General features: G+C 41.0%; 2 protein-coding genes across 7 annotated transcripts in view; one reads left to right on the top strand and one right to left on the bottom strand.

Annotated features, from left to right (window-relative positions):
* The window catches only part of rpgrip1l (RPGRIP1 like), a 62,962-nt gene extending 56,534 nt beyond the window's left edge, over window positions 1–6,428 (bottom strand). The window contains exons 1-3 of the mRNA XM_015368670.2: window positions 6,337–6,428; window positions 1,971–2,063; window positions 617–761 (exon numbers count right to left, since the gene is read on the bottom strand). Coding sequence (XP_015224156.2) covers window positions 617–761; window positions 1,971–2,055 — 230 coding nt within the window. The 5' untranslated portion in view covers window positions 2,056–2,063; window positions 6,337–6,428. The remainder of the gene's footprint in view (window positions 1–616; window positions 762–1,970; window positions 2,064–6,336) is intronic.
* Window positions 6,429–6,625: 197 nt separating this feature from the next.
* The window catches only part of fto (FTO alpha-ketoglutarate dependent dioxygenase), a 188,308-nt gene continuing 174,141 nt past the window's right edge, over window positions 6,626–20,792 (top strand). For 4 of the 6 annotated variants that reach the window (XM_069181254.1, XM_069181253.1, XM_069181256.1 and 1 more), the window contains exon 1: window positions 6,690–6,799. In XM_069181254.1, coding sequence (XP_069037355.1) covers window positions 6,758–6,799 — 42 coding nt within the window. In that variant the 5' untranslated portion in view covers window positions 6,690–6,757. Of the gene's footprint in view, window positions 6,800–20,792 lie in introns of all 6 variants that reach the window. The other 2 variants (XR_011182826.1, XM_069181257.1) reach the window with 1 other exon arrangement.

Consider the following 20,792-nt stretch of genomic DNA (forward strand, 5'->3'; position numbering starts at 1 on the left):
GTTACCTGACATATTTTAAAACGTTATAAAAATATAGTGGGTTTAATTAAGTGTTAGAAAGCACTGAGCCAGATCTATTAAAAAGTAAAAGGTTAGTGTTTTGAGAAGGAAAATTGTAACTTAATCTTGTGGGATTAAGGCACAAAGCCATAGCCAACATTTGAAACTCACTCCTGGTCATGGAGGGCTGCAGGTATTAGAGGCGACTTATAATTCTCAGTCAGTAAAGACCTGAAAACATTGGCAATACAGACCAATTAGGTGAATAACTGATTCAAATAAAGTCATTAAGAGTCCAGGATAGAACATGGCAGTCCTCCCAGTCCAGGAGTGAGTATTAGTGGGTTAAAGGCTGCATTCACAAAGTTGTGTATAAATTGAACCCAAGGGAACAACAAAAACAGTTGGTCAACAATTTCTGAATAATTAACAGCTGTAAACCTTTAAAAGAATTTAAAGCCATAAACATGTTTTACTGTAGATACAAATAAAAGAAGGTTCATGACTTGTAACAGAAATAAAAGGATTGTTTAAAGAAACATGAAACAAAATCAAACTCAAAAGGAGAGAATGCTTTGAGAATTCAGCCGCCAGTGTGCATCCGTGTCACCCAGACCTGCGGATCTTGTCCTCTTGCTTGTTGGCATGCTGTTTGAGCAGGATGTTCTCATCGTGGAGACGCAGGAAGCGATCCTCCAGCTCCTCTCGGCTAATGCGTGACACAGCCTGACGTGCTCGGGAATTCTGCGTCACCGACACATCTGCCAACATAAAGCCAACAGACCATTGGCTACTTCTACCTAGGAATTCACCATTACGGTCTGAGACTCTGGAGTTCCAATGCCATGGATTCTCACTGCAATCAGAAAATGGGCAGGGCAAGGCGGTGGCAGTTTAAAAAGTTTAGATCTGTTAGAACGGCCTTTATTCGTTTGCGATAGCACTCTGCACCCACCAAGGAATTAATCTTCATTCACAGAGGAATGACAAGTGCTGCACTGGGAGCTTGATACGCTATACGCTATACGCTGGTAGAGACACAGACACATGGACTCGCTGTGCCCTTACTATGGTCAGGCTCTGCACCACCTACAAACTTGCAGTGCATTCTGTCAAGTAACACTGAAAAAATTCATTCTTGAATGTCTAAACAATGGTAATAATTTCTTCTACTAATCCTGTACTAAAACTTGTGCTGTTTAGCAAGTCGAAATGAAAGTGACCATTTTAAAGAGTGTAAGCGAATGTGCCTGTTTTTTGGAAGAAACAAATTAATAATTTGTAAACATCAGTCTTCTGTGCACTCTATACAAAGCACACTAGCATTTTTAGTCAGAATTTAAGCTAAAAAAAGTCATATTATCCTCCATTTAAAATATAGTATATTTTCTAGACAGTACATGGATATGGATTATACATATTATGTATATACATTATACACCAGCCATGGTGGCCTACACACGTGGCAGGTGACAGACAATAAAAATGTGTGAAGACAGCGGGTTGAAGAAAGAGAGAAATCCTCCTATAAGGTTCAGACAGCATAGTTTTTCTACAGATATTAATAACAATATAACAAGTTCCTTCCTCTTAACTTAAAAAACTTCAATACCCATATGTTTATATACTTATATAAGGGGTGCATATGGATCTACTTTTCGCAAAATGTTTCCAAAGACATTTTTCAAACAGAAATATTCTCCTTAACAGAAAAGGGAAGAAAGGAAATGTAGGTTATAAATAGAAATCAAAAGGCTTCTCCTGTTTATGGCAACAGGATGTCATACAAATCTTTGAAAATAAGACAAACTTTTAGCTTTTACAAGACAGGTGAAAGGCACAAGTGTCTTTAATCACTGTACACGGCTCGTTTAGGTCATTTCTACCATAAAAGAAAGAGATTACAAAGGAACCCTAATGAAGACACTGATCAAAGTCTGTACTGGTAATCAATACCAGGTGTTTCAAACCTTGCAATCCCCCGACTCCAGTGAGGTTCAGGCTTATATCTTTCACAGGCAGGTCTCCTGCTGTTTCATCAGCTATAGCCGACATGGCTCAATCTGAAAGGAATGATGCACAGGACATATTTACCCACTTATGATTAGACAAAGCAGTCAAAATACGATATGTTTGAGAACCCTGAAAAATTTAGTATTTCACAGTCAAGGTGAATGTGAAAGTTCTTGCCTGTCCCCTGTGTTTAGACAGGCAAATTGAAAACACCTTGCTGATCATTTACTGGTCTTGAGTTTCTCCAGGGGTCACACCATTGGTAAAAGAAGCTTGAACAAGAGGGCAGAAACTATTGTTAATCCTTAAGTACATCCATAATGTGCTATTATGTCATTTATTTTAATACGTGAAATTTAATAAGTATAATAACAATAATTCCTTACACTTATATAGCACTTTTCTGGACACTCCAGTGAAAGCGCTTTACAGGTAATGGGGATCCCCTCCACCACCACCACTGTGCAGCCCCATCTGGATGATGCGACGGCAGCCATAGTGTGCCAGAACGCTCACCGCACATCAGCTATCAGTGGGGAGGAGAGCAGAGTAATGTAGCAAATTTTATAGATGGGGATTATTAGGAGGCCATTAATGGTAAGGACAATGGGAAATTTGGCCAGGACACCGGGGTTACACCCCTACTCTTTTTGAGAAACGCCCTGGGATTTTTAATGACTACAGAGAGTCAGGACCTCGGTTTTATATCTCATCTGAAGTATGGCACCTTTTCACAGTATAGTGCCCCCGTCACTATACTGGGGCATTAGGACCCACATGGCCCGCAGGGTGAGCGCCCCCTGCTGGTCTCACTAACACCTCTTCCAGCAGCAACCTTGATTTTTCCCAGGAGGTCTTTCCATCCAGGTACTGACCAGGCTCACACCTGCTGAGCTTCAGTGGGCTGCCAGTTGTGAGTTGCAGGGTGATATGGCTGCTGGCATATAGGTGAAATAGGTGAAAGCATTCCCTCTCACATTTTAAATAATTTTTAAACCAGCAATGCTTTACAGAACAAACGATTATCACTGGTGCAGCACTGGGCTGTAATGAGCCCAAGTAAGGATATTTGGAAGTACGCTCACGGATTTTAAACCACACCAAACTGAAAATAAAGTGATTCATTGGGCACACCTTTTTCAATGTACTTATTTAATCACATGATAATTGATTCTAGTATAATCCTAGATGAATAAGTAGAGGTTTATTCCATGCTGAAGAGAGAAGAAAAGAAACAACGTTTCGGCTGTGCAGCCTTCTTTGAGAAGGCTCCACAACTAAAACGTTGCGTTTCTTTTCTTCTCTGTTCAGCATGGAATAAACCTTTACTTGTTCTGTTGCAGCCTACACGTGCTGAAGCAGCTACCTATTTGAACTATTCCAGATGAATGGTGTCTTTCAAAATATTAAAATCCTTTAAAAATCATACAGGGTCTCTTTCCATCATAAATAAAACAATGGATTTAGAGACATACATAATACAAATAATATAAACTTGCACTTTTGTTTACCATTTTGTTTTGTGGACAAAAATCTACCACTTCATCATAAATGTGAGTACAGCAATTTGCGTTTTGGGTTTTGAGAATACAGACCCAGCATATGTCTTGTCAAAAATATCTTTAGTCTGTGTGATTTACAACATTACCAGACAAGCACTTTGTTCTACCTCATGAAAAAGCCCACTTCAACTTTCAAGTTTCTAGCACCTGTTTAACATCTGCGTGAACATACATCATGTAAAGATGTGTTTTATAGTTGCATTACCAGGTGTTTCTGACTCTAAAGACTTAAGTATACATGCCATATCTTTGCACAATTCACTGTACCACAAAGGTCGCTTTCTTTCTGACACACATAATGTTTTAATTTTTTAACTGCTTATAATGCAGAATTGGCTGGCAGTTAATGAATTGCACTTTTAGACAGCACCCAGAAGAGTGATGATTAATAACATGGAAAACACTGCTTAAGTCTTCATCAAAGGCACTTCAAGTAACTCATAAAAGAGAAGTTTCAAGACGAATGGAAGATACCCTTTGTTAACAGGATTTAAAGTTTGCAGTTAACTCATTTTTTTGTACTCCTGGTGATGTATTTTTTTCTGTTGAAATGTTCAGTTAAAAATCAATAAGATGTTCACAAAAAGTTGTTAACATACTGGAGGACAGATGGAACCTTAACATTTTCCTTCGATGGGCAGACAACTGCTAATGATAGATAAGGTGCATAATGCTGGATGAAAAGGCCTGGCTAAGATGCCTAATAGAACCCGGATGTGCCCAACCATGTGTTCAGCTGCTTGGTACAGCTTGCTAAATGGTCCTTTATTTTAAATGACAATGGTGGTCCAGTGAGTGTATGTCACCACGTGAATATTTTTTTCTCACTTGCAAATAGGCGCGAGGAAGCTGAGCAGGTAATAAAGCGTGCCTTGCAGTCATTTCCCTACCAATCTGACTGAAGAACCACCTTTTAATATCAACTGCATATAATATCAACTGCATGCTTCAAGCCAGTAAACCAAACAACACACCTGTTCTCAGTTTAAAGAAAACAGAGTTTTGAGATGTGTGTGTATAGCACATCTCAATTTCTTACACTTCACCTGACTTTCACAGCCTAAAACAGTGGTTCTCAGCTATGGAACTAGGGGACTGCTACCTCTTTGACACTTTGCTCCTACTCGGTTCTTAACCACTAATGAATTGATTTCAGTTTTATTTAGTGTTGAAATATTTTCATCCCGCTTTAAAAAGTACGTTATTTGCAAAGCATATGATCCCTGTGACAACTGCTGGGTTTCAGAACTCTCCTCAGTTAGGTGTACAAGCACAAGAACGAATGTCCAGTACCAGTTAGACTTAAGGAGAAGGGACAAAATTCATCCATCCATTTTCTAACTCTTCTTTTTCTTCTTCTACATTTTCACAGCCTTAGTCCCAGACTGTCCTGGGGTCAGCTGCTTTGGTTGCTCTTCTCCACTAGTCTCTGTCGAGCACATCTTCCTCACTCACTTCACATACCTCCATATCTTTTCTCACACAATCTATCCATCTCTTTCTAGGCCTGCCTCTTCCTCTGTTACCTTCCACCTCAAATTCCATTACCCTCTTTGTTACTTCCTCCACGTCCCTCCTCATGATATGTCCATACCACATACCACATACCACATACCATCCATTTTCTAACTGCTTCATCCAATTCAGGGTCATGGAGGAGCCAGAGCTTATCCCAGTAAGCAACGGACACAAGGCAGGATCCACCCTGGACAGGACCCCAGTCCAACACAGGGCACACAGACACACACGCTCTCACACCAAGGCCAAGTTTTCCAGAAGCCAATTAACTTACCAGCATGTCTCTAGACTGTGGAAGGAAACCCAGGAGAACACTCATCTCCTATTACAAGCTTCATAAGGCACTCATAAATACAGTAGTAAATCCTTAATTTTGGAAATTGAGAGACTGATGAAATTCTGTTGCGTGAAATAGTTGGGAAAAATATATTTAAAGTAGGGTATTACTGAAACCAAGCGAATAATCTGCTCAATCAAGAAAGCTCTGTTGTTTGAAAGGGAAGGTTGTTCAGATACCGGCCTCTTTACTCTTGAGGAGAAGCCCTAGATGTCTTCATGTCTATAATAGCTATAATTGCTTCATTTAACAACTGTTTGATTGATCGCATTGTAATTATCTATTCTCTTTAGATATTGGTGATTTGATGGTGACCTATGAGACCTGCTGGAATATGGCTCTTCAGGACGAGGGCTGAAGTCCGCTCTAGGTCGAAAGGTTGGAAATAGACCGCAGGTAGATTTTTGAAATTTAAACGCACATTCCTGCCTAATACTCTTTGTCAGTTACTTCGACACAGTATAAATTGATCGCAGAGCCATGCATACAATACACCCATACATATATTAAAAAGGTAATATGGCATCCTGGCGGAAAGATGTGCAGGGTGCTCTCATAATTAAAGACAGGCGAAGTAATGTATTCGTTTTTATAGCAATTAACACGTGATTGGTCAGCTAACTTAGCTCTCTCGCGTTATTGATAAAAGATTACCCATGCCAGTCGTCATTCAAAATAATAATAGCGCAAATCCTTAATTTGTGTGGTTTTTAGATTTAGCCTTCTAATTCTCAGTAAAACAAACACTAAGAAAAGAGGACGGAGAAAAAAAACATTCAAGAGTAAGTTACCTAGATACGCTTTCATCCACACATTAATGTGAACAGTGAAACAGCATGATCAAAATACATATTAAAACATAAGCCAATGGGTCAATGCATTTTTGTACCATTACATGAATCTTACCTGGTCAAAAGAAATGCACACCAACTCATTTACCACAACGACCGTTGCTAACAAACATCTCCCTTTCCGTTTACGACAAAAACGGCAGTGCATCTGAGCATGCGCCTCCCTTTGGGAGACTCTTGGGAAATGTAGTTTGTAACTTGTTAACTGTGCTGGTATGTAGCCGTGGTTCCTCCAACCACAGAGGAGGAATGGTGCAGGTTTGTAGTGGCAGCCTTGTACTGAACTACAGAGTCACGCAGATCCTTTGTCTGACGCTTCAGAGTGCAGTGTGCCTGTAGGGAATTTGAGTTTTCTCCTTTGCACAATACGCATTGTATACACATCGTATCCCCCACATGTAGAACTACAGTTCCCAAAAAACCCTTTACTGCGACAAGGCGGTGATTTAAACTGGCGTAAATAAAACTTAAGCAACATGAAGAGGTCTGAAGCTTTTGAGACAGAGAAGGAGATTAAGGTATTGTTTGCTATTCTTATGTTAAATGCAACAAAATCGGGCAAAGTTTAAAGAACGACACGCGTCTGTTCTGATTGTTACATTTTATTTCATTTGCAGAAGCAGCATTGCTATTCAGCTTGAATTTGGAGTGTGTGTTGTTTAAGTACCCAAACGTCTAACTATACTAATCGGGACTATACTAATCGCTGATAAGTGTATTAGTAACTTGGTATTCTTTTTTCTCGGTAAATGAAAATACAAAGGAAAAACAATCTGGTTTGAATCTGCTATTAAGCAGCAGCGTAGCAATCACACATCGGCCGCTGGTATTAACATGTGCCGAAATGACAGGTGCATTCTTATTAAATTATTTTATAATCCTAAATACCCTTAATGATCTAGCTCAAGCTGTGAATTGCCAGTTAAATATTTAGATTATGGGTCTCATCTTAGGTTACTGGGGAAGTCTCGTGTTTGCTTATATTTCTTCCAGCCTGAGAAACCAAATGAACCTGATATCTACAGGGGCTGTCCAGCTGTTTTATTTTTATGGAATTGATTACTCAAAGCGTTTGCTTCATCAAAAGCCCCAGTTACCTGTAAAACGACTTGGAGCCTGGTTAGATGTATTACAGTTATGCAGGTAATTAAATAATTGGGTCAATTATGTTACCAAAAGCACAGGTAGGGTGGAACACGTATCAGAAAAAAAACCCTTTCTGGGCCCTCCAGGAACTGAGTTTGAGATTCCTGTGTTAGGTAGTAAAGATTGTTCTCTTTGCCTGTTACTGTGCAAATACATTACTTTTAATGCACTTAATCATCTGGGGTTGCAGCAGGAGCCTTTGACATAAGAAAAGTCATCATACCATTCAGCTGGTTCATATCTAACATTGTAGACTTGTAGGAAAAAAACAGCCGGAGTAATATTTAATCTTTCCATTGTTTGAATGGCTGATCTGATAGGTCCAGTTCTTTGGTCTGGTCATTGTGCAAATTGAGATGATAATGAGCTGGTTGTTGCTTTTGGCTGGTTTGTTCAGATACAGCTACTGCATCTTAAAATGTAGGGCAGTGCAGAGAATTACAATACATTTTTTGAGACAATAAGGTGTTTCCACTTATAACGATCCCAAAATAAATTTAAACCGATGCAGCATCTGTCCAGCATGGAGATTAAACTGGTTAATCGAAGAAAGTCCCAATGAGGAGTTCGCCCGTGATGTCAAGAACAGATTCAAAGGCTATTCTGCAGCCCACATCGCTGTAGGCCAAGATGGAGAGTCAGGAAACTTGGAGGTGGGCATGCAGCATAAAGCAGGATTTGGTACAACTTCTGAAAGGTTTTGGCATGGTGGTTACCTGCTGAGAGCTGGGGGGGATCTGTCCCAGGGATCCTAGGGGATGGTGAATGTGCTGCACCATTAGTGCCACTGGCCCTGTGCGTTCAGCTTCACGAGCTACAACTCTGCAAATTCAGCTGCGTAGACTTCATTTATTTGTATACGGCAACGACATCTCCTTCAGATGTAATACTGGGTTGTTTAGAAATATATAAATAAGAAGACAAATGTGCATGGAATCAAGGCTGATACCCTGTCATTAATCGCAAGTGAACAATACAGCCCTCCTTGGAAAAAGTCTTAAAAGCAACAGGCAATAAAGCTGTCACCCAGCAGCTTGACCTCTTGTTTTAATTACAGGCACGGGGAACGACATGCATCGGAACAGCCCAGAGCCTCCGATACAAAACTGTACGGTGCAATTCAGGTAGAGAATTAGGACATGCTAACTGATACGCAGAGAGACGAAGGTGCACAAGTATACAATTTCTGGATACTTGTAGGGCTGTTTGTGGGCTGTGTGTTAGGAGAGGCTGGGACTGGAAATGCAGCTACTGTTTTGAAGTGTGATTCTTAATAAAACTTCTAACCATAAGGTTCCACAGTGACCAAATCGAAATACGACCATATAGCGTTACATGATATGGAGCTCCAGCGCATCAGGTTGCAGTTGGAGTGTCTGTCAGGACAGGGAGGCTGAGGGTCATGGGGTCACTGTACCCTTGAACACTTTACTTCACTCAGATTGCTCCATTCTCTGCCTGGCTATATAAATGTAATCCCCAGGTCTTTTTTGACATCTTATTGCGAGTAAGGGTTTAAAATAAAGAACAGGTACAGGACTGGATCCACTGTGCCTTGCCTCCGAATGAGGCCTCTCGTTTGCTGTCCCGTCCATTTCTTCAGATCAGCACACGTGTTTCGATCATGTAAGACAGCGGAGAAAGTATGCAGAACGTGGTTCCTCTCGTTTATTGCTGCAATGATGTTGTCCATATGAGCTATGAGAGAACTAATTCCAGCTGGCCATCAGACCAGTAAGCCTGATGCTTTTACTTCGTGGTTTAAAAAAAGAAAAGAAAAGGATGAAAGGAGAAAAATTGCTGTTCATGGATAAAAAAGGAAATGTATTTAACTTCCAGAACTACTGGAAAACCACAGATAAACCAAATTATAAGGATAAAGTTCATCTCCATAGCTCTTTACTGTGGGATAGCTATAGACTTTAAATGGATAAAACGGAAAATGGCAAAGCCCAGGAACGTTTGCTTTTTTTCATGTTGTCAATTATCGAGATGTAATGTGCCCTTTCAGATTTCATTTTCAAGAGAAGAGTCTGAAAATGCATGCAGCATGTCGTTAACAAAATAAGTGGTGTTTAACCAGAGGTTTGAATTGTATTTTGGACAAAGTGCTCTGGTTTTAAATGACAAAGCAGACACAGATCTGTTTTGTGCATACATATGCACGGTATAAACAGTGCTCAGAAATCTCCAAATCCTTATTTTAAAATCATTGGGGACTCATCGCTTTTACTAGACATTGAATTAATTATACTGATATGATTGATGAGTTCCACTGACGACAACAGAGACAGATTTAGACCAATCTGCTGTTAGAACATTCTTGCTCTTGAAGCTTAATGCTCTGAGCTGACACATGAGCATTTAATTTCTCATTTTCATTGGAGTGTCTAAGAGGAGAAGCCACAGGGAGTAAAAAAGCAAATAACAGAAAGCTACAGAAAAATAACATCTTGCCCACAAATATAGTTTGAGAGTTGGATATCTGCCAGTGTGATACCAATGTGTGCTGGTATTTACCCTGTGCAAATCACATTACTCCAAGAATGGAATTTTGATTCTTTATCCAATGAAGTCATAGATGAGCCTTTTTACAGCTCATATTTGGATACAATTATTGGCAGCCTGAAACCGATAACAGTTTGTAATATCGTGCGTTTAACACACAATGCTTTTTTCTTCTCTGTTTCATTTCTGTCCATTTTAAATGGATGTTCTGAAGAAACTGGAGATACAGTCATGGACTACAAATGGCAGAGCCCACCTGTCTCATTTGGTTGATCCCACCCGAATATTTCTTTCAGTCCTTTCGTGAAAGACACCACTGTATCAGTTTCCACTATAAAGCTTGTTCCAGACTACCACAACTCCTTGTGAAGAAAGGCCTCCATATCTGTTTTAAAACCACTTTCTCTTTGTTTCCACCTGTGCGGTGCTTTCTGTGAAGAGCAGACAATACTTTAATGGACATCATTGGTGTCTTTGAGGATGTTGAAATACAAATACAAAGTTACTGTATGTTTTCTTGTAGTCCTCCCTCTTTGAGACGGGAAAAAAAAGATCCATTTATTGCTGACTGTCAGAGTCGGATGTTGCTCCAATCCCAGGAATTATTTGATTGCTGTTGTCTGGATGGCTTCCAGAGTGGCAATATCTTTCTTTCTACCGTGCTGATGGAAATTCTAAGTGATGTCCTTCTAGTACATCCAACAGTTCCAACAGAAAAACCCTACATTTACATTCTACTTGTTTAATTATATGTCCAATCTTTGTGTTGGCATTTATATTTCTTCTCCAAATTGTCAAGTTACAAGATTATCTACCCTTTCTAGTTTCATGTTGACATGAAATCCTACTGTTATATAGGCAATCCTCTATTTTAGTTCTAATGATAATTTTCTTAACCTTGCGTGTAATAGAAGTAGGACATAATGGTGTTCTTTATCTCCGTGATGTAAGGCTGTTGATAGGCTTTTGTGAGTGAGCTCATGGCAAAAGCCCTTACAGAGGGCTGTTTTTAATCAAATTTAGATGTGGTTGCTCCAGGATGGCCAGCTATAACATGAAGCGATAAAATTGTGTTTCCAAGAATTATTTAGTATTTTTAGGTTTGTTCCTATTTGCAGTGCTCTTTCAAGGCACAGTAGTTTTGATTGCTAAGGCATGAAAGTCAGACTAGTCTTATCATTGTTTACAACATGGCACAGATCCAGCAACAGTGGCTAAATGAATTGGAGAACTTAGTCTGATCAAACCAATATGTAGATTGCTAAGCTTATCTGGAAACTCAAGCACAAAGTGTACAAATTTCATAAACTCTGAAAAGATAATGCTATATATTTTTGTATGCAAGCCTAGTAACTGCAGGATGGGAATACAGTACTATGTGTGTGTGTATACCCAGGAAGCTAAATAGATTTATGCTAAAGAATCCTAAACCCATATTAATAAAAAAGGATGCTTTAATTTGAATTATGAAGGTCATGCCATAGTGTTTTGAACACTTATTCATTAAATATCCTTCTCTTCCACATGGAGGTGGGTTGTAGCTCTTCAACAGCCCCTGTTTGTTTTCCAGTAAATACCATTTCTTAGACCAAAGGGTCTCAGTTCAGCAATGGTTGATGCAGTTTAAAGTGGAGAGAGAGTCTAAATTTGCTTGTTATCTTGGGGTTAAACAACCTTTAATTCCGATCACCTGGTCCTTCAGGATACATCTCACAACAGAGGAGATTCACACTCTCTAATTCCAAACGCTCACACCAGTGATTTGCAATTTAATCTCTGCGGCGCTCATTAAAGTGTTTTGTGTTTCCCAGGGCAATTCGGTTAAATTAACAAAGTACTAAAGCAAAAAACCTGATTATGTGGCCACGAGTCTAAATATAGTTAATCAATTCCTCAACAAAATGTTAACCAGTGAATTAGTGTAAACAGAACAATTTATGGGGGGCTGGTGTGTCCTCCTGTCTTGTCAGGCCCGGTATTTAGGCAGAGCGGGTGTCACTATCAGCAGAATCAGCATCTTATTTGCCACCAGCAATTTTGATGTTTTAGTCATGGTATTGGCTGCTGACGCTATTAATGGGCCAATAATTGAGAAATAGTGTCGGCTGCTCTCATAAAACAGACTTCGGATCGCAGAGCCGGGCAGCGCGCTGCCCGCGGTGGGTAGATTTACATCCCGAGCCCGTGAGGAACGGCGGAGTGCCACGCGCCTCTCGCCGGCTTCATCAGACCCCCGCTGGCCCGCGCAGGGAGGAGGGGGAAAAAATACCGCAGGCCGAGAGTGTTGGGGACCATTACACTAATGGACCTGGCAAATGAAGGAAAGCCCAGACGCGGTGCTTTATTACCAGAGGGGGCAATTTCCTGCTGCATTCATAATAGCCCGAGCACCGAGTATTGATCAGCCCATCATGCTACTAATCCTCTATAAAATTACTTATCGCCGAGGAAGTGTTAATCCAGCCCCGGCCTGTGTCCTGTGCTTTTTACTGCCTGTTGGAAGAGGGATGCTCAGGCTGTTTATGTCCCTGTGATTTAGGACCATGCCATGTGGGGGTGGCGTTCAGGTGGTCCTGCTTACTGGACAGGATTACTCTGTCTTCCCAGATTGGCAGTGTTTGGCCTGTCCCTGTGGTTTAAAGCACTGCATCTCCCTCTTAATTAAGGGGCATTGAATTGCCTGCTTCCTCTAACTTATGATTCTCATTCGAAAGCAAGTGCTGGACGTTGCATTTGAAAATGGAGCTGCATTAGGCTTGCTTTACGGAAATAATTTTTGTCTTTTGCGGGAGGTTGATATCGGCAGCGTCAGCACTGTACTGCATCGCCTCCTATAAAGTCACAAAGATTCTGGTTCACCACAGATTTGTCGTGTCTTGAGGGTAATAGTGAACCAAGAGGGAGATGTAGCAAGTGTTTGTGCTCATGGTCAGCAGCACCACGAATTATGGTGAACTGGAATATCGCGAGGCCTTGAAGCGCGCTAGCGCTGGTCCTCATGGTTCTGATTCAGCGTGGGGAAAATGTGGGCCAGTGGAAAGAATTGTGCAATTGTGCATTCTTAACAGCTCCACTGTTTGTGACTCCTGCAGGCCATATTCACAGGATGAGATGGGTATCCACTGTGAAAGCAATGTAAGCGTTATTAATTAACGCATGACTGCACAATTACAGACTGCGTGTGCACCCTTACATGTTAATAAGAAGTCCGTTAAGGGGGTGAAAAAATATCAATGCTGCCTGCTTGTGATCTATCACTTATGTGGCCTATTGCATAGTCCACTTCAGCCATTTATTTAAAGGTGTAAAGTTTTCTCATCAGTACAGCTTTCATCACCTCTGCCCTCAGCTAATCAAATAGTTTACCTTGAGGGAAACATTTATCTCTCACTTTCATTATTTCCATTTCTGTAGCCGTAAAGAATATATATTTATGTCTTCTGAAGGCTGTAACAGTGAAACTAGGTATTGATCTAGATATTTGGTAATTTCTTTCTACCTTGCCATCAATATCATGTCAACATATGTCTGTGCTGTGGTTGACCTCACAAATAGCTCTTTTTTTTGTTCCCTTTGGAGCTCAATGATATACTATGCTGAAAACTAAATCAATGAATTAATATGAAGTTTTTAGTATTATTCCACAACCCTCAAGGCCTGAGCTGCAGCATTGATCGGGTGTAAGCACGCAGGTTGATTAGTATGATGCGAGGTGAAGTTTTGTGACTTCCTGTCCAAGCAGTGCGTTGCTGCGCTGGCCCTAATGGGCAGAGACGTGCCCAGGAGGTGGTGTAAAAGTTTCCCGGTGCGCTCTTACTTATCTGCTCTTCATTTAAAACACTGTGCTTGGATAAATAAGTAAAATAAATGGTACATTAATCTTTAGTTCCTTTACTGCAATGTCAAGTTAAAGGGATGTCCTCTGTACATATACAGTATTCTGGTCATTTTCTTTACATTTCCAAATTCAGAAGTCACCTGCTGCAGAATAGGTTGTGGTGACTCTTGATTTGGGGGTGTCTTCTTAAGAGAACCCAAAATCAGGGACCTTTTTATCTCCTGTGCAGTAAGTGAAAGTTTCTTCGGATACGTGAAAGACCTGATACCCAGATGAGAGAAGCATGAACTCTGCCTGTCTTTAATACTGTTCAACGCGTCACTTTCCATTGTGGTGACGGTATTAACTATATGTTCCGGGTGTCCTACTGGCTCGAAGACCAAAACATGATAAGAGGCTGCCTCCTTAATCTTGCAAACCATTGTATCCTTTATTGGGTCTTTCTGCTACATAGCATGATATTCCAAGTTTTTGTTTTTTTATTACAGCTCACCTTACAAATAAAGTGAAATTGTCTAAACTGAATGCAGCCAGATGTCTGTTTCAGATTAAAAGTCCTGCCCCTTTGTGCAAAAACACCGCTAGGTGGGCCTTTCACAAGCCACTGTAAATGTTTACTGTTGAGTCACAGATTATAGGAGCTTTTCTATAAATAAGCACAGTGCACGTGAGGGACTGACTGGTACCTGGTACAGTTTGTGCAGGTCTGGGGTGCCGTGGAAATGCCCTGACTCATTACTCACTGTTGTTTTAATGTACTGACACTCTCCACTCCCCACTGCAGCCCTTTCTTTCTCCTGTTCCTAATAATAAAACATCTTAACCTTGCTCCTGAACGCTCCAGTCAGGTGGTAGTCATCGACTTGGAAGAAAATGAGATGAAAGTGGGCCGCCATTTTTTTTTCTCCCAAACAACGTTGTGAGGTTTAAAGGCCCACCCCATGCTATGCGTTCCGTGAAATTTTACTGTTGTGGTAAAAAGAGGTTAGAGTTGGTCTTCTTAAAGGTGCCTGTTTCTTTAAAGGTCTTTGCTGCCGAAATGCAGCATTAGGATCACATCACAAGTATTTACGCATGATAGCATTGTCTTTTTCATATAGGCTTTAAATGATGAAGTGGCTTTGTTTCTGAATTGTTTCATACTGTAGCTTCTTTGTGCATTTGTGGAGTTGTCTCGTTAAAGATTGTCTGGGAGTTTCCTTTGTTTTAGTTACCAGTTTTCTTCTGTGCACAAAATCCTGTATGTGTATTTTTTTTAAAGACTTCTGAGCTCCTGTTCATAAGCCTACACTTTGCATGCATTTGTGATTTGAGACGGAAAAAGAGCAGGATTTGCGGCAGACAGCTTGAGTGGCATGCTGTCAGTTTCTGCTTTTCATGAATTGGCAATGGTCTCATTTAGGACCTTGAGGTATGTGTCTGGCTGGACAGAATGAGTGCGCTTTGCATGTTCTTCAGAAGACAACCACTCCTCGCTGCCTCGCAGTAAGCATTGGTGCATGACAGTTGCCTTTCATCGCTGTCTTCTTAGCGCTTAACCTTTGACCCCCCCACTTAGTCACTGTGCAATGGTTAAAGCAGGACGGAATGTTTCTGAATGACGGGCATCGGCCTGCGGCGTGCTTGTCATTATTTGACTGTCAAGAGTAGCCCGCCGTTGGGTTTCATCAGGATTTTAAACCTTTGTTCAACAGTCCATACTTCTAGCTTCCAGCGCTGTCAACTATATGATCAAAAGTGCATAAAAAATGCCCCTGACTGAATATTACCCCCCCTCTCCTCCTATCATAATATAGGCAGATTTTTTTCTCTCTCTCCCGTCTCTCGTTCAATTTATTCAGATGAGTTTCACTGGGGCCAGCAGGTCGTATCTTGTTGCCAGGGTAAAAGCCTGAACTGTTGTCTCTTGTGAGAGAGGGGAGACAGGGAGAGTTGGGGGGGGGGGGGGGTATCGCGTCTTGTAATTTAGAAAGTGGGCAGCCCTGCCTGGCAGCTCGGAGTCTCGGGGTTGTCTTGCCTGTCCTGCCCTGCGCGTGAAGAGACAAGACGGCCTGAGGCAAGGGGCACCCTGCGGTGCCCAGGTCAGCTGTCAAGCTGGAATGTCGATTATGAGCTCATACTGTAACGTGGAGGCAGGGAGAGGTCAGACACTGTAATTTGTAGCACAGTGTTAAAACCCAAGAAGCACACAGGAATGTGCAGAATATGCATGGAGGGATTTTTCATTTTGAATTGAAGTATGAGTAAGATAAGGATTTCTGTTTTTTTAAAATTAATTAGCTGCCTTTTCTTACAGCAGCACATTGTTATACAGTATATTGTGGTTCTACTAATTTTTTTCTTTAGTCTTTTTTGTGACCCAAAACCGAGTAGGCAAACTGCATTTCTTGCATACAGCAGTCAAGTGGCAAATTGTTTTATTGCTAAATTCTCAGAAAAATGGAAATTGTCCACTTCCCCTTCAACATCCGTTTGCCTTTCTTTTGCACAAATAACTCTTACTCTCAAAAGTCTTGTTTTCTGTTGTTCTCTTTGCTCTCAGGTGCAACCGTGGTATTTTGGGAAACACTCCATTGCTGTAGTTAATGAACAGGATGGGTCAACTGGCTTCCTCGGTTTATGCCCTGGAGTTATGCAAGGTCTTTTTTATCTGATTTAGGAAGTGTCACATCCACAACCTGATCTGAGCAGCCACTTTCTGAATCTCATGCGTCTGAAATCTAAAAATCCCGAATAACGAGAAAGACGACCAAAGAACTAGAAAACTCCAGTGGAACAGACTCTTCAAGCAAAACGGCCTCAGTTTTGTTTGCTGTTCCTGAACTGCACAATGTGCCAGATAACCCAGTGACATTGGTAGAATGGGAAAAGTGATTACATGTCCTCCTTGCTGAACTACAGTCTTCTTGCACATTTATTACATTTCTCTAACATTTGTGTAACTTAATGGTTCTCTCCATATAGGAGGAGACCCATTCCAGTCTCCTACAAGCTGTATTCTCACTGCTACAGCTGAATGTCAATAACAAGGATCTAACTTAACATTAAGACTAACAGACTAAAAGTGTAGAGTTAGTATAATTAGTAAAAGTGGAGAATTAGTATATTTTAAAAATGGCTTGACTTCAGATACTGTACGTCCGCACTCTGACTTGTAAGACAAGCAGCCAGATCATGCCAGTCTCCTGTCCTGTAGGCTGTTTCAATCTTTAACACTGACAGGAGAAATCGTTGAGAGCCTGCACTGTGCCCCAGTGGATAGCCGTCTGGACCATCGCTGAGCCATTGCTATGTCTATCGTGACTCTTTACCGAGATGTGGGCCTGGAGGCTCCTAGACAGAAATAAGAGAATGCTTGGCATACGGACAAACAAGACTAACACTACCTATAGAGCAACAGTGACCCCCAACTTCAGGCCAGCTTGGCTGTGTAGCATGTGTATTCAGAAGCAGAAAGGATACCAGTTAAAACCAAAACTCGGAATGGAATGGAACATAACTACTGTATGACATTATTAACTATAGCGGGAACTGATTGTAATTTTATGTATCTGATTGTAATGTAAATGTACCTTTTAAGGTAGTAAAAACAGGAAATGTTTAGTGAAGGATGTGGATAATTACCATGATTTAACGCTTTATTTTAAGGACTGTGGGGCATAATTACAATGGTGCTGTGTAGGTAGTAATGTATAGAATTCTGTCATTCTTTTAGATATGATATAGGCATCACTTTAATCTCTTTAGTAAGCGATTCCCCACATACAGTAGCTCCACAGCTCCTAACTTGCGAGGAATAGACAGCTTCTGCAGAGTTATGTATGTCTGTAAGTCACTTCTCTGTAATGGGATGACAATAGGGATTAGTGAGTAGATTCTTTAAACATTTTTTTTTTGGGGGGGTGGTTGAGTTAATGCTCTCTTATCAGCTTCTACAGGATGCTGTAGCAGCAGTATTTCCATGACTGTCAATTAGAATGAAGATCGTTAGCTTCAACAGTATAAATGTTCCGACACTGTTTTTTTTATGTGAAGCGATGTTAGTGACAAATGCTTTTTTTCAGTTTTATTTTGCTACTTGGTTTCTTTTTTTGTCTTATTGTTGATTTACGTATGCAGGTTTTTAAAAAAGTATTTTAAGTCATCTTGTATGCATGCTAGTGCAAAATAAGCTGCTGTTTTGCTGTCATTTTTGGAGCTTAAAATGTTTTGAAATGCGTGGAATGATTTTCAAAAGCGAGAAGTAAACAATATTTAAATGAGGGCATATATCCAGTACTGTACACTGTATGCACCTCTATATCATTTGTTAGCCAGTGTGTGTGTGGAAGACGGAGAGAGACTGAGGCATTTGTTGTTAGTGAAAGCTCTCCGCTGTGGAGAGGAGCGATTGCTGTTTGAAAAGCTGAGTGCAGCCCATAATTTTGTTTTGAAAGATGAACTGTTGGTGTCTTTTGTTCTGGCTTTTGATTCTGCTGCTGATCAGGTGTTCCCAGGATTTCTGCTTACTCTAGTAAAATTACTGTACATCAAATAGCAGATGACTGAGTAGTCTGTCAGAGTAGTCGCACTTTATATGGGCAGCGTGAGACAGGAGCAGAAAGATAGAGTGCTAATAGGCACGCTCACACGATCTCCCCGATCCTCTGACAGCTATTTCCTTTTGTTCTCCACGCCGACCCACTTTCTGCCAGGCATCTGTGACATGTTTCGCAAAAGATCAAACAATCCAGTGACACCTGATTACGATGTACTGCTTGTTTACAGTTGCCTTATGAAGGACCCCCAGACAACAAGGGAGACTTCACCTCAACTAATTAAATTTGCACCTGGGATTCCAGTTGTGACAAGAATTCGAGGGGTGTGTTTATTTAACTCAATGTATTGTACCCGGTGTACATGCTGTGTGTGCATGTAAGAGTGTACTGTCTCGGTGCACAAATATGCACAGAGCTATGCACTGGTGTGTGCACTGAGTACATCTTCTAGACTACTGACACATATTCACGGTGCAGTTTTTCTGTCTTCTCCACCTGATCTGCTGTACAGAGGGGCTGCTGTGCATCTCCATTCTGTGCCATGCAGTAGTGCATGAAGCGAGTCCCCTCCTGAGTGCAAAGCGAGCTCTTAGGGATCTTTTGGGACACTTAATAATGCAGTTAGCAGAATATAATTATTCTGTATGGATCTGCACCTTATGTGACACATGAGCTTCTGTTCCACTTTATATTTCTGGTATAGATCATCAAAGCACAGGATGCATCATCCTTAGCCTAGCTGTCAGCACAGACCTGTCTGCTGTTTGCAGGGTGTTGGCAATACAGGTACCAGTTCAAATGCAAAGCAAAGCCCTTCTTGTGTAGCCTTTATATCCAAGACTTATCCTGCAAGTTTGCATGAGTCTTGGCCACATTTTTTTCTAGTCCATGTGGATATTGAGTTAATTGCGGAGGGTGGATAGATTCAGACTAGTTGCAATGCAAGCCCCAGTGGTAGAAGCAACGTAGTGTTTAAAATGCCTTTAAACTACCATTAACAACCAGACGATGAAAAGTTGAGTGAGTTTCAGTGCCATGCAGGGGGTCTGGCTCCTCTCTTGACTTTGGGCTCACAAAGCCAGATTTCTCCTGACGTGCGTGGCCATCTCTGTTTCCCGATGTGTGCCATCCCAGTCTGACCTGTGCTGAGAGTGTGATGTCCAGGCGTGGCATGAAGGGGGCGCTCCTTCCCCAGCTGCGGGAGGTGCACTCATGATTTGTGGCTTTTCCTGTATCTCAGAATTGACCTGTCCCAACTACTGGTCATGCTGTATTACATAGGTTAGATTAAGTAATTATTTCTAGGCCACTGACTACAAGCAAGATTAATAGTTTTTGAAACGGCTGTAATGGAAGCCTGACCTAGCTTGGCTCAAGCATTATTTCTCGTTTCACCCAGCTCCCATCTTTCTCACCTCTGGGCTTCAGCCGAGTGTAATTTATGTTTGTTCTGCTCTGCAGAAGGGAGGAGGTCAGTTTTAATGAGAGGAGGTGGACAGGTCTGCAGGAGAGGAGATGCTTCTGTCCAAAATCGAAAGAAAACCCAACCCTTGCTACAGATGGCATGGCTGTACATTTTATCAGCGGAATGTGTTTGTCCTGATTTCGCTGGGCTTTAAACCCATTGAAGAGGGAGGTGTTGAGCGTGCTGAAATTTGCATTTTGCGTTTTTGTGCATCACCTTGATGCTAATGTCACTTCCCCTTTGTGAGTGTGTGGCATATACAGTATACGTTATATAACCCTCATGCTGCAGAAGCTCATTTCTAAAATCCACTTCAGGATCTTAAAACAGATGTCCAGCACTGCAGACCGAGGTATATTTATACCCCTTCCATTCAGGCATTTCCTCAGCCCCGGCATTATTCTTCCTGCGCTGTCCATTAATAAGTAAGGGAAGTTAATCAGGTAATTGCTGACTGCAGTCTGTGCACTTCCACAGTTTTAATTGCAGCTGTGCAGTGTTGTTTTGGTTTTGTTTACAAAGGATGCAGGTCAGTGGGTTGGGAAAAACCCACCTCTTGGGTATTTAACCTTTTTGCAAGAGAATAATGATTCAATAAAACCTCTTTTTCTGATCCTGGGCACGCATTTGTAACGATATCAGAACGTCTTGCAATGTTCTATGATACTCCTTTGGCACTATGTTTTTTTCAGCCCACCACAGTATTGTAGTGCTACCAATAATAGTAGTAAAAATAGTGCAAGCCATGTTTGTTTGAATTGTACTTACATCCTATTTAGAAAAATAATGCATATTAACAGCTTAATCTATTTGGAATAATTGACCCTTGATTTTAGGAACTAATAAGAGAAGACCAAAATATTTTAAGAGTGGCTGAAAGAGTCTGTTATTTAATCCAGATGTATGAGCTACACAATGTCCAATATCCTGCTGGCTTTCCTCTTTGGCTTGCTACTTAGGGAAATGGTATTTTATTAAAGTTCACATGCGAGCTTGTTGCTGGAAATAAATGCTAT

This window comes from Lepisosteus oculatus, chromosome 20 (genome assembly GCF_040954835.1).
Source record: "Lepisosteus oculatus isolate fLepOcu1 chromosome 20, fLepOcu1.hap2, whole genome shotgun sequence".
Lineage (NCBI taxonomy): Eukaryota > Metazoa > Chordata > Actinopteri > Semionotiformes > Lepisosteidae > Lepisosteus > Lepisosteus oculatus.